The sequence below is a fragment of the Symphodus melops genome, assembly GCF_947650265.1.
Source record: "Symphodus melops genome assembly, chromosome: 1".
In the NCBI taxonomy this organism is placed as follows: domain Eukaryota; kingdom Metazoa; phylum Chordata; class Actinopteri; order Labriformes; family Labridae; genus Symphodus; species Symphodus melops.
Genome location: NC_136691.1, coordinates 3,261,606 through 3,276,280, shown reverse-complemented (window position 1 = coordinate 3,276,280; position 14,675 = coordinate 3,261,606). Strand labels below are relative to the sequence as shown.

The window sequence follows — 14,675 nt, the reverse complement described above, 5'->3', positions numbered from 1 at the left end:
AAATAGAATTAGGAAGAGAACACATCTTCCTCATCCTGTCTGGCCTTTTTTTTAAGTGTTATAAAAAACACATTTAGTGAAAAAATTCCTCGTCACAGTTGGTCGTCTGCCAAAGTCTTTGGCTAATGAGATAAACACAGTTGACTGCCAACATTTTAGGAAGATCTTTGGCCAATTCCCACCCAGGGAAAGAATTCATCAATTTCTTCATTAGTCATGTGCGCGTTTGTGGAGAGAAACCACTTTTATTAACATTTTATATTCAATGAATCTACTGTAATAAGAACAGTGTTGTACGACCGACTCATCATTTCAGTTTGTTTTCTTTCTTTTACTTTGTTTTTAGCCAGTTTTCCTTTTCTTGATTGGTTTTTCGAGTCCACCGGTGGCTGTGATGAGAACTAAAGCCTCAACAACATAATCGAAAGACTACCGGCACCCCGAGAGAGCTCAGACACCTTTGTGACCTATAATCAGACATCCTGTGATTACATTTTAAAGACCTAATATTGGAGAATATCTTTAAAAAGTGTACAGAAAAAGATGAAATAATCAGTGAACGCTGGTAAAAGTCAAATAAAAAGAAGTCAGGGGTCAGTGAACAGGTCTCGAGCGTCACCATCTGAAAGGACTGACTGTTTTCTTAAAGCTGCAGAGTCTTTAAGTCTTAAATCAGAGAAAATGTAATGCAACCTCTTGAATATGGAAAACACCACAGCACACTGAAAGCTCCCTGAATGGATACAAGCATGCATCCAAACAGCTGAGAGCACAGCTGGCGTCCGACACCGGCGAGGTTTGCTAACCCTGAAGCACTTCCTGCGTCTTCAGCTGGACGTAACGGGGGCAGCTTGACAACCTTGGTTTTAACAGGATGCAAACACGGATTTTATTTTCTGAGGATTGCGTGCCGCTTAATGTCGTGCAGCAGCTTCGTGCAGAGCACGGAGAAACTCATCATGGTCATGTTCACTTTGAAAAAGGACATCCTGAACTGTCCTCATGCAGTAAGATTGTAGATGTTTGGAATTCTCCCGGCTTGTTTGAACCAGAACTTCAGATCGAGGAGGATCGGGGAAATAGCCTCAGGTATGGGAAGTTCATTGAGTGCAGGATATTCCAGTTTAGGCTAATATCATCATGGTACATAGTGTTGTGTTTTATAGGAGTTGGAAGCAGCTGTGACAAGGCCCCGAGGCAGGAGCTGTCTTATTTAGTGATGGAGGGAGGTGGGTCTGCAGGAGCAATGATTGAAATGTAGTTTGGTGTGAAGCAGACATGACGGAGGGATGGAGAGAGAGAGAGGGAACAGCACAGAGCACAACATGCTAATCTAACAATTAGCATTCACACAGCTGCTCTCTCTCATCCTACATTTACATATAATACATTCCAGTAATGAAACAGTGGATGGAATTTACTCAAAGCTGATTGAATGTCCTCGTTACACATTAGAAGGGGATCATTAAAAACGAGCTCGCCATTCCTCCAAAACTCCAGAATGGAAAAGAATTTTCTTTGGGAGCTTTTTTTTTTTCCACCCGTGCTAATTTCAGAAGGACTGCTCCCGATGTTCTCATGACCCAGCTGTTCACATGTTGTCCTCACAGCTGGAGACTATCACTGCCAGAGGGGAAGGGGACAGGGGGGGGGGGGGGACGGGGGGGGGGTCTCCTGAGGTAAGATGTGACGTTAAAAAAAAGACGCGGGAGGAGCCCAATTTGCCTTTAAAATCAATCAATGCTACATGTGGTTCAACAGAGTCACGATGTCAACAAAAGGGCGGGGAACATCGTACTGACGAATAGAAAACATGATTAAGCAGTTTATCAACGTGCTCAGAGATCACAGCGGTCTGCGAACCTACAGTCTCTGCACCGTCACAGGATATAAACTTCACCCCCTCCTCCCACTCGCACGACGTGAATTCACCCGAGAAAATCCTGCTGCGTTCTCACGTCAGCTCAGTCCGACTCGCTACAGCAGCGGTGTCCAAACTTTTTTTCTTGCGGGCCAAAATTGTCGCGTTAGAATCGCTCACGGGCCACAGGGTTTTTTTATTTTATTTTTTTTAAATATTGAAAGGAACTTTTTATATTTTGACCTCTTCAAAAAATAATGTAAACACACAATAACTAATTGCAGTGGGAAACTGTTGTGTTCTAATTTTTTTGGAAAGAATAGTCAGGCTTTTATAGGTCTCCCTCGCTAACATGAAAAAGAAAAAAAGAACAAAATATGCCATCTGATGAGGCCTGGGGCCAAAATCTTCTGATTCTTCGATTTGAAGTCAAGGGCCACAAAAAATCCACTCAAGGGCCACAAATGGCCCCCGGGCCGCACTTTGGACACCCCTGCGCTACAGAAACGACACTGGAGGTCTGGCAGGAAACACTTCAAGGTAAAGTCAGGGCGAACATTTAGAAATATCTGAAGCTTTCTGCAAAGTGTGAAAGCACTACGTTTCACAAACTACAAAGATGCTTCCCTAAATATGACAAAAATGCGTTTGACTGTTTACAAGAGAGCGGCTGCATGGCAGCACTTTGAACGTGTGAAGAAAGAAGTCGATGGAGACGGAGCAAAGGAAGGCTTTCATCAGAACAGTCATCTCTGGACTGAAATGGAATAAAACAGGCCGGCGCCAAGTCTCCAGCTTCAAGCTTTCTTCCTTACATTGTGCATCTTTTTTTTTTTTTTCCAATGCTGTCATCCTGTCACTTGTGTAATCTTGTGTTAGTGCTACAGAAACATGCGAGTAGAAATCTTTAAAAAAAAAAAAAAAAAAGCAGCTCAGCTCTGTTTGAGTAAAAATGTGAGATCCTGAAACACCTCCGGAGATTCGACGGTTCAAAAATAACTTCACATTATAAATTCTAATTTGTCATTTGTATGCAACGAGGATTGAAAAGTAAGGACTAATGTAGGGCCGCTTTGAGACCGGAGACGCACTCAGGAACAAGATCCAGACAGCCAGCTCTGAATACAACCAGCAGGACTCGCGTGATGCGATCAACCAGAGCCAATCACAGGCTTGGGACGCCAATTTAGACAATCTCATTAGTCATTACACAACACAAGCTCAGGTCAGTCAATGTGATACTGTAAACAAACAGGTGAACTCGGACTTTGAAATAGAGAGTGTTTATATGGCTGTGTGTGAACGAGGCCAACAGGACTATGCAATGTGCATCTACAGTGTTTAAAAGTACAATAATGATAAAACAAGAAAAATACACATTATGCACATCACACTTGCTATGAGTTAAAACCCCTTTTATGACTTGTTAGTTATATTTTAAACAAGACCTGAGAGTCTACATACAGTAAATCTAAAAAGCAGTTTGAGCATCTTTCTGACTCTGTCCACTGTCCTGTCTCTAAATGAGGACATTCAACAAATCAATCACAGAGCTGAAACACAGACATATTAAAGGATCTATTGTTGGTAAGTCCAATGTCTGTCTTCAGCGACACAGACCTGCAGCCTGGCGTACGAGGGCATCATGACAGAAACGTCGAACCACACTGGCAGAGACTTCAGAACAGATCAAGTACTTGAGTGTATTTTGGTGTCAAGAGACGTCTCTTATCAGCAGTGGAGGCACAGCTACTCCTTCACACATGAATGCCATCTTATCTCGGTGAGAGCTCGCTACGGTGCTGCTCTCAACTGTCACACTCCCAACCCAGCACGCGCACGCACACACACACACACACACACACACACACACACACACACACACGTATATCTGGAGCTGCAGGTACCCAAACAAATATTCTATGTGAGGATTTAATTAGGTCAACAGAGAGAAAGAGTTCTTCATCAATTAAAAATCCAATCCCCGCTCTTATTAATCCAATCAGCGCGAATAAACGAAGGTTCATTATGTGTACAAACATTTGAGTGCTCATAAAACCATAAGAGCAACATGTGCATGGCTCCGTGACAGACTCAATAAAGCTTATAATGCCTTTTTTTCCCCCCTCTCTCAATCGACAGCAGATCCGGCTTTTATTGTTTTGTATTTGCACTTTCAGTCCTCTTTTCAAACATAAACTCAAAGGAGGTTTAATCTCCACACTGTTTAAGTAAGCCGTCCTGTTTTCTGTCCCCTCCTCACACAAAGGCAGATTCATCTGATCACAGCTTTACACTCTGTAATGAGTCGTGCAGATCCTCCGTCATTTGGCCCCGTGTGCTGTCACGGCGGAGCGTTTCTCTGAGCCCGGCTTCAGACTGAAACAAACGTCAGCCGATAACACCATGACACAACAAAGTAGATATGTGGTGACCTGCGTTGGGTTTTTAATCCAGCTGTCCTGTTTGTAGAAGAAGAAGAACTGGAGACTGATAACAGCACTGAAATCTAATCGGAGGGGTTCAAACACGACACGTATTCAACACCTCAAGGACTTCATGAAGCTTTGACTAAAAGTTGAAAAAGTGTTTCCGGAAAAGCGATTCAGAATAACAAACATTTATGACACAGCTGTGTTAAATACTTGATTCTGATTGGCCAATTCCACATCGCTGGACCCCCGTTGTTGAGAAAAACAAGGCCGTGTGCAACTCGAGAGAATGTGAGCGCATGTGTTTGTTGTATCTAATGATAAAGCCCTGTTCAGAGTGAAAACAGCAGCCACGTGGACAGAGTGAAGATGCCCCACGTCAGCACACTCATTAACACTCGGGCGCCAACAGAACGTCAAGTCGCACAAACAGAATATAAATATGTGATAAAGTTGACATTTAGAGGCAGCTGGAGATGGATGACTCCGACTGACGGCCAATTTGGCTGCTAATCTAAAAGGCCAGGGCCGCTGGTGGAGGGGACAAGAGATCAATCAGTGTGTGTGTGTGTGTGTGTGTGTGTGTGTGTGTGTGTGTGTGTGTGTGTGTGTGTGTGTGTGTGTTTGTGTGTGTGTGTGCTTTGCAGGGTCTCTCACTCACCAAATAAATTACTGGAGTGGCCTTGCTTGGAGACAGGCCGGAGCTCATTGGAACCCCAGGCGTAGCGCTTGTAGCTGTCCCACGCATGTTTCATCATCTGACAAGGAGGAAGAGGAGGAGAAGAGGAAGAGGAGGAGGAGGAGGAGAAGAGGAAGAGGAGGAGGAGGAGGAGAAGAGGAAGAGGAGGAGGAGGAGAAGAAAAATAAAGAGTGTTAAAGGAGACAATCAACTCTTCGCTGTAACAGAGAATTAACGAGTCTGGATTTTCAAGGCAAGTGCTTTCTCTTTTAATCTTTCTAGCAGGGAACAACAATCACACATTTTCAACCTCAAGCGCACATTTTTTTTGTTTTTTTAATTTTATTTTAAAACGGAATAATGAACGATTCCCCCATGTTGATGCTCTGAGCTTTGAACCTGGATACGAACTGAGCTAACTAGCTAACAGCATCAGGTCAGGTCAAGCGATGACTAAAAAGGTTATTGTTGTGCACCTTCCTCCTGCTCATCCAGGTTACACAGCCTCCTCCCCCTCACTTTCTAGACTCTGCCTCTGGATTACACACACTAACTCCCTTCATCCTCATCCATCAGACACAGAATCTGCTCTGACACACACACACACACACACACACACACACACACTTCAATGATCGTGTGCTGTCATGTACCGTACAGGCTCTTACTATAACATAGCGTATATGGCGTCTGACGGACACATGAACCACAATGGCAGCTTTGTACACCTGAATAATGTACACCATGGACACACACTCTCAGGGATGTGATGTGAAGATGATGTACAGCCTGTTAAATTCCCCCTGGAGGATCATGTTACTGTACAACACAATCTGGCAGTGTGCATGTATCCGGTTGCAGCAGGCGTGTGTACATGATCGCGTGTGTGTGTGTGTGTGTAGTGCTGAGTGGCCCAGTTTATGTTGTCACTGCTGCTGACTCAGTGTTGGTCAGCCCACTCGAGGACAGACATTCACACAACAAATAGCTGTGACTAATTCAAAGGCGGTTAAAATGGAAGTAAAGCAGTAGGGCATCGAGTCACTCGGTCAGAGTTGTCAACCAAAAGCCCCGTTTCCACCAAACGGTCCGGTATGGATCAGTGCAGTTTGGTACGCTTAGGCAACATGTAAGTCAGAGGGCCTAATAATTCAACGCCACACAGACAAACCAAGGATAAAACATCCAGCAGTCCATCTACTCTGTCACTGGCATGTGGCTCTTTATTACTAAAGGCAATCAAGCTTTGTTTCAGAGAAGGATGTGTGCCTCGAGGAGAAAAACCGACATGTAAACAATCGACTGTGTGTTCAAACACAGCGGGGTTGTGCGACTTTTTCGACCAATCAACGGACTTGCAGCATTTAGCTTCATCTTTTAGAGTCGGATCGATATACTCGGCACCCCAACAGAAGGCTACCAAAAAGTAGGACGGTACGAGTCGGTTATTTTGGGAATCTTTCCCAGCTTTAGTCTATGGAAACACCATAAACTGCATGCCGTACCGAGACGAAGCGAACTGAACCGCGCGATGGAAACGGGTTAAATCAGTGGAACAAGCCAGCAGATGTGGTTACGTTTGATGCTGGTATCAATTAATCCATGAATAGTACCTCACCCTAAGAAGGAAGCCATGCAATGGAAATGTGGTTTTTAAGTAACCCTACACCATCCCACCTGTTTCCCAGCCTTTACACGTACAAGGATAAGAGCAAGAGAAGCTTAAGTGAGCTGCTATAAAATATGAATGAGTGTTAATGCCCACATGGTGAGAAGGCTGCACTTTATTACAACGACCGTTAAAGGAGCTCCACAAGAGCCTGTAGACTTCAGAGACACACTGACGAGCTCTGTCCACAGGTTGCTGCTTTCACCCGTTTCATTACGAGTAGTTAGTAAGACAGGCGGCTCACACTTGTTGACTTGCTTTAAAACCGAGTGTCTGGAGCTTAATTACGGCCGAACTTCCACCAGATCTGAGTGCTCCGACATCAGGCAAAAAAAATAAAAGTCGTGGGTATCTGTGGCGGAGGGCTCCGGACTGAAGGAGTGGAGACAGACCAAACAAGCTCCTGATGGAATTTGGCCATTAGAGCCATCGTGACATCTTGGCTTCTTGTGGCAAATCAACACTTTTATAGAATATGAAATGCAGCTCAATTAAAGTATTCTACACTGCAGCCTCAAAATGTGACCACTATTTTATTTTATTTTTAATTCCTGTCCATTGACTTAACTTTTTTTAGCCACTTTTAGACCAGATTTTTTTTCGGTGACACTGTCTTAAAAAGTCGAAACAGAAGGACAACATGCCATGAAAAGCTTCCATGAGAAATCAAAACAGTACATTGATTCTGTGATACAGTAAGAACCTCACTAAAGAGAAAGGGGGGGAAAAAGATGCAGGAATACATTTTGTATCTTTCAAAAGCACTTTAAAAAGGCAGAATTCCTTCACTACAAGCAGGTGCATCTTCACAAAAGTGTAGAAAAGAGGAGCAGAAAGTGCCATTCTTGTGCGATGCTCCCGAGAGTTCGCTCTTTTATTTGCATTGTGAGCAGAACTGACAACGAATCAGGAGGCTGCATCATACGAGCCAAAGAGCCCCGTGCATGAATAGACTCTGATTTCATGCTTTTCAAGGAGCAACTGGTTATTAGATCACAGTGCACAAGGGAGTGTGTGCTAATTATGCTCCAGAGGAATGGAGGAAGCATAATTAGCACAGTTACCTCTCATCCCTTTAGCTCCATCTGCACGTCTCTTCAATACAAAGACGCGCTGATAACCACATGAGCACATAAATATGCTACAGTCGTAGTGTTTGAACATCTGCAGGGTTTAGTGTTGGTTCAACCCGTCCTGACGAGAAGATTACTTCACATGTGCCCTTGTTTTTAAAGCAACACTTGCTCACACACACACACACACACACACACACACACACACACACAGAGAGAGAGAACAAAAGCCACTCGGTTTGCATTTCATCTCCCACACACATCAAACGGACAGCTAACGATAGCTCTCCTCCATTTAAAACCCACTAATTAAAGCTAGTGAGCCTGCTAATTAGCGCTCCTATATGCATGTCACATTAAGAGATCTAACTCGAACACTGTGCTTCCTCTACACACACGCTGCGATGCTACACATGTGAGGGATCAAGATAACAGCACAAGACATGACGATAACAACAAACTAGCCTTGAATGTAAAAAGCAAAACAATAAAAAGTGTTAACATAAAAGTCAGATGTAAAACAATGCGTCCCTTTATATCCATTTTTATAAAATCTCATTAATATTTAAGGGCATTTTTAAAGCCGAAATCTTCGAATGTCAGTCTTTCATTAGAGCCTGACTGATAGATCGGCTAGCTGATAATAGCCGATATTAGCGCATCACGCAAATATCCACATCAGCTGATATTTATCTCTGACCTGCGCTGGTATTAACAGATTTACTTCACACATGTTTTTGTGAAGTTATTATATTATACTACATGTCAGTTGTTATCAAACACTTCTGCTGAAGTTGGAGGTTTTACAATGGAATCACATGCTGTTAGCTAACATCATAAACCAGTCGGTAATGAAGTGAAGCGTTAGCTGCCCCTCCCTCACAGGTTCAATAAAAGTCACAGTTGGTTGAAAAAACATGCTAGTCCGGCTTCCTCTGCTCACACACCGTCTACTTCCTCCATGACATCTCATCACCCCACACAAGCAGAAAACACCCTCCTCTGCGTATCAGCACTCTTAAAAGAGGAAGTCAGTTTCTGTTTTACTGGCGACACTCTTCGAGCATGTGACGTGTGAGTCAGCAAAAAAAACCCAAAAACAACTGTGAACTTTTGCTTTTGATTATGTCAAAATGTTTTTGGACCCTACACAGTGCTGGAGATCTGAGTCTGCATCGTTTGGCTAAAGCTAAAAAATACTGAATTGACAACTTCATCTTTTTTTCATTGTGAGGCTCGCCCTGTTCAACACAAAGTAGCTAGCATGAGCTGAATTATAATTTTTTTTTTTTTTTTTTTGGATAGTAAAATTCTGCACACACATCTCATGCCACACTGTATACACGCCACTTTCATATCCGTGGTAGTATAAATGCACTGATGTTATTTTTGTTGTTGGATGATATTCAACATACATGCAGGAGTGTTATCAGACTTCCTTCTTCCTCCTGACTGGGTGTTCAAGCTGCATGTTTGCGATAAAGACTGTATAAAACATGGACGTACCCTCAGCGACATCAACTCTGTGAAGAAGCGTTATGAAGCCAAACGTTGGTGGCCACCATATTGGAAAATGCTGTCTCAACCTAACTTTCTATCAGCCTAGAAAGAGGCAAAGAGATAAAGATGATGCGAGCCTTAAGCATCCTTTGACATCAGCCACACTCAGGATTATTCAAATGAGTGAATAACTCTCTTACAAATGGAAAGTGAGTATTTGATACTTCACTTCTGTTTTAAGCCTGCCTTTAAACATCTTTACTTCTGCTGTAAAAGTGGCCATTTTGATATGGGACCTAATGTAAATTCCTTTGGCTTTTGCAGACAGCCTCAAGTGGCCACTCATGGAACTGCACTTCTGCACTGGCCATATTTTTTAACACCAAAGATGGCTGCTTCATTTGCACAAATCTTTTTTCTTCCCCCCCTAACTACCATTTATGTTGGCACCAGATTGATGCAAATTCAGAATTAGACACTGCACTCAAATGTTGTCTCGGTTCACTCAAGATGCAGGAGAGGCTGAACCCCCCCCCCCCCCCCCCCCCATTACGGCTGGGTTATAATCCTGGAGAATCCATGTCAAATAGGGATCGACTTTAATCTGTGACATCACTATTTTCAGGAGAAGAAAGGAGAGGATTTATTTACTCATGTCAAGACAAACCGTCTCCCTGCCAGAGCTTGTGTGTAATCGTTGTGCATACACAGGGTTAAAGGCTAAGTCGTTGGGGAAAGCTTACATTTTGCCAGCTACCGGTTAAAGTCCTTCTCATATAATGACTCATCCAATTTGAACACAAAGGAGACATTTAAATGAAGTTCAGTCCCCATAAGACGGGAAAAACATGCCAGAGCAGGATTATCAGATCGCTTAGACAGCTGGGAAATGCTAGCAAGCTAGGTCATCTTTACTTTCCTGTATCTGCAACACTCCTTCCATATCATCTTATCTTAATAAGATCATCTACAATTAATAATTGGCAAATACCGGTAGCACAAAATCCCTGTTAATTAAAAGGTAAGAGGTGGCGTTGTGTAACTTCGTGTGTGAATCTGAGTGTGTGTAACTCCACCAAACATTCATGACTCTGATTGGATTTAATGCTCAGGATCCCTATGTGTTGACTCTAATTGGATTAACCGAGCGAGGATTTTCCAGGCTGACCGCTGTTATTGGGATCCAGTGGCTGAAGCTATTTCGAGACACACAATGGCCTTGCTAATTGGCTCTGTGTTTAAGGTGCAGTGGCTTTCTAGGACAGCGACATCAAGTCCAATCAAGCAGGAAGATCTCAAGCGCACACACACACACACACACACACACACACACACACACCTGCTGGTAACTCTGGAGTGTGCAGTCACACACATGCAGGTTGAGATTATGTGGAAAAGCAAGGTTCTCCCCTCTGCTGTCCCCTCTTTGTTCAAACTCCTCTCTCAGTCTATTGATCAGCCTCAGGCTAAGTGAAGATAAGTGTTGTGTGATGAAAAACAAGTATACACACACATCTAGTAAATCAAGTATACACACACACACACACACACACAGCCAGCCAGATGCTCATTGTAAACCATTGCTTGTCTGCAGGAGTGCTAATGGAGGAGAACCTTGGGTAACAGCATGCTAACATGAAGCAGCAGGGAAGAAAAAGACGAAATCACGACCAGGGTGAATCAAACACTGATGTTCTCCCATTAAATTCGACTCGGTCACGCTCTTTGCCTTTGAGTATTTCAACATTAAAATGGGAAACCTACTTTTAAAAAACTTTCCAAATTGGACAGAAAACGTACCTGAAATCTCAAAAAACCAGACAGAGTTTGAAATTAAAATATGAACTCAATAAAGTCGTCGGAGCCTAAAGAGCGGAGAGAACAAGTACAACATTTCTTTTCTCGTCTGCAGTCAGAAATTTAAAACGTCAGCTTTCAGTCTCCTCTCTTTAAGACTTTCAGGGAAAAGACTTCAAACCTCTCAAATCTAATAACTGTGAAACATAAAACAGGACGTGCTGGACTATTGTCTTTGAAGGCTCTCAGACGGATTCATGTTTGTCTGATTTGTTACCTTGGTGTCTGCCACTCTTAGAGAGAGAGAGCCATGGGGTGTGTGTGTGTGTGTGTGTGTGTGTGTGTGTGTGTGTGTGGTGGGGGTGGGGGGTGAAAGAGGAGATGTGTGGGAGTTGGGCGGCTGAGTTGAAAGTGGAGCTGAAACTGATGGTTTGACTCAGGGGGGGATACTTGTGGCCAACGCCCTTGTAACAGGTGCACTGTGTGTGTGTGTGTGTGTGTGTGTGTGTGTGTGTGTGTGTGTGTGTGTCTGTGTGTGTGTGTGTGTGTGTGTGTAAAAAAGGGAAAGAGGGAGAGACAGAAAGAGAAAGATAGTGGGTGATGGGCGAGTGAGAGAGAGAGGGCAGTTAGGTGACAATATGCTGGTGGGACAGATAAAGACTTCAGACAGTTAAACACACACACACACACACACACACACACACACACACACACACACACACACACACACACACACACACACACACACACACACACACACACACACACACACACACACACACACACACACACACACACACACACACACACACACACACACACACACACACACACACACACACACACAGCACTTGCTGTCGTCTCAAAGAGAGGAAGATGAGGTCAGAGAGACGACGGAGGACGAAGAGACGGGAAGCAGAAACAACCGACCTGAAGGAACGCCGAGGGAAATCTGACATGTTGTCCATGTTTAAAAAAAAAAAGAAAAAAAAAAAGAAAGTGGTACAAGCTTCTTGGCGTTCTGATGATGGAGACATGAGAAGAAGCACCGACACGAGGAGAGAAAAGTGAAGAAAGTGTCCGGACCGGAACATCAAGAGAGAGAGAGACATGAAGCGTGTTGGAGAACAGAGTGCACAGCAGGGCGCCATTGATTTTTTTTCACCGCCAAGTTGGAGCAAACTTTTTAAACATTACTTTGAAGTCAAACTACATTTTTCAAACGTCAGAAGAAAAAAAAAATCCCCTGAAATGTCACCGAGAATCAGACGGAGGTGAGTTTTGGTTCTTTCACCATCTCAGTGTGAAGAAACAAACGGATATGAAGTGTGATAAATACATCAAAATAATCAGCATAAGATTTAGAAAGAAATGTTTTAGCTCAGTTTATGAGTTTATTTGAATCAGAGACATTGCACAACAGGAAACTTTCAACTTCCTTCCTTTCCTGAGTTTATCTTCACGTCATATTTCATCCTCAGGCTGAAAGAATCCAAACAGAAAGACGACACATGTGTGCTGTCGATTCCTCCAGAAGTTCAAACTGACCGAGGACGTGCTCGTTAGCCAAACAACTTGAGTAAGTGCTTTTTCACCAGGTGGTTGATCAGTCGATGCGGCTGCTCCGACGTGATTTACCAGACCCTCTCTCCCTCTCAGGTCCAAGAAACCCATTATCAGCCCAGGACCCAGCTACATTTAAAGACCAGGACCCAGCTACATATAAAGACCAGGACCCAGCTACATACAAAGAGCAGGACCCAGCTACATACAAAGAGCAGGACCCAGCTACATATAAAGACCAGGACCCAGCTACATACAAAGACCAGGACCCAGCTACATACAAAGAGCAGGACCTAGCTACATACAAAGACCAGGACCCAGCTACATATAAAGAGCAGGACCCAGCTACATACAAAGACCAGGACCCAGCTACATACAAAGACCAGGACCCAGCTACATACAAAGACCAGGACCCAGCTACATACAAAGACCAGGACCCAGCTACATACCAAAACTATAAATAAATAATAAACCTTGCGTCATCTCATATAGTCAGCAGATAGCAGCAGTGTTTGTGTGTGTCTATCTTTATGGAGCGAGGGGGGAAAGCGTGGTTGGTTGGACACGTTGAACATCATGGAACAGAAATGAGCCAGAGCCGGAGGCTGCATGTATATTAGAGAGGAGGAGCCGCTGGGAGCATCTATGCACCGTTACACCACTCATGCAAGGACGCTGCTGGAACAAGCGTTTAAATGGAAAAAGAAACAAACACACGAGTGCAGATCACATTACACAAGGCAACGTTTCAGGTTAGATAAGGTCCACTTGGTTGAGTAACCAAAATAAGGCCATTCAGATGTGCACCAAAAAGCCAAAACGCAGACAATGACATCAATGAGGGCTGTGATCCAAAGTGCTCGCAGTACACGGCACACCTGAATGGAGCGAGGCGAGCATCAAGGCTAACAGGTGCACCGTTTTAAAACGGCTCAAACTGTCGAGCAGAGCAGGTGCGTTCTCTTTTTTCTTCTGCATGCGGCGTCAGCTCAACGTTCGGCATACGAAATGAGCGAAGGTACGAGAAAAAAAACCCATCAGAATCACAAATGTGCCAACATCAAACGCCAGTAACACAGGTGCAGCAATCTCCTCCGTGATGTGACCGGGGGGGGGGGGGGGGGGTCCGGTGTTTGGCCACACTTGAAAACAGAATAATGGGCAGAAGTGACCCGATCAAAATGATGACTAAAGACAAAGTTGTGATCAAACAGGAAAAAAAAAATAAGAACCGTGATATGTGGAATAAGTCCCTTTGACACTGAGCACTTTGACCTACGTGACTCTTTTACACTATCGTCCTCTGTATAGGACTGTATTTATGTTTATGTTATTATTTTATTCGATTTTTGACTTTTTGCACTGCTGCTGCTGCAACGCCCGAATTTCCCCATCAGGGATCAATAAAGTTATATCCTCTCTCCTCTGGGTAATATTTTACTCTTCAGTTGTGTATCCTTCCAGGAAGTCATCTGCATCAACATCTTTGGTTTAAAAATCCATTTGCACCAATCACTTGATGCATTTAATTTTTCAATGAAGTCACATCATCATAACAAGGCCACTGATTCAACATGAATATGAATTCAACTATTTTACAACTGATAAATAAAAGTGGTTGTTTTCACCTCTCTGCTAACTGATCGTTGTTGTTGCTGTCTGTAAAGTCTTGTGGCTCTAATCCAGAGTTTTCCATCTTTAATCCTATATTCAAAACAGAGTCAGTGATACTTGACAGTCATGTTACCTTCTGGTTTCTTAGTACACAACACAACACATGCATATTCAATGATCCCTGAGGGCAGGTGTGCTGTGACACTCAGATCTGCCTGTTTTTATTCCCAGCAGGATTCCCCTGTGCTGCCTGAGCACAAAACAAGGTTGGCTGTTTTTTCTTGCCATAATTTCTGTTTTTTTTTTTCTGTTCTCTTCCGGTAGAAATCTTTATTAAAAAAAACCAACAACAACACACACTCAGCTTACACGAGGCCTGACACCTTCTGGTTCTGTGCAAACACCTTGTCTCCTCGCATGTGTTCAAAGACAGAGGACACGTCCATCGTCCCCGCTGGGGGACCAGTTCTTCAGGGATCACTGAGGG

The 14,675-nt window shown here is 43.6% G+C and overlaps 1 protein-coding gene across 2 annotated transcripts in view; it reads right to left on the bottom strand.

The window, feature by feature from the left end:
• man1a1 (mannosidase, alpha, class 1A, member 1) overlaps positions 1 to 14,675 on the bottom strand; it is a 234,452-nt gene that overhangs the window by 194,139 nt on the left and 25,638 nt on the right. For both annotated transcript variants that reach the window (XR_013779224.1, XM_079345752.1), the window contains exon 2: positions 4,955 to 5,051. Coding sequence is in view for 1 of the 2 variants with exons in the window: in XM_079345752.1 (XP_079201878.1) it covers positions 4,955 to 5,051 (97 nt within the window). In the remaining variant the exon portion in view is untranslated. The remainder of the gene's footprint in view (positions 1 to 4,954; positions 5,052 to 14,675) is intronic.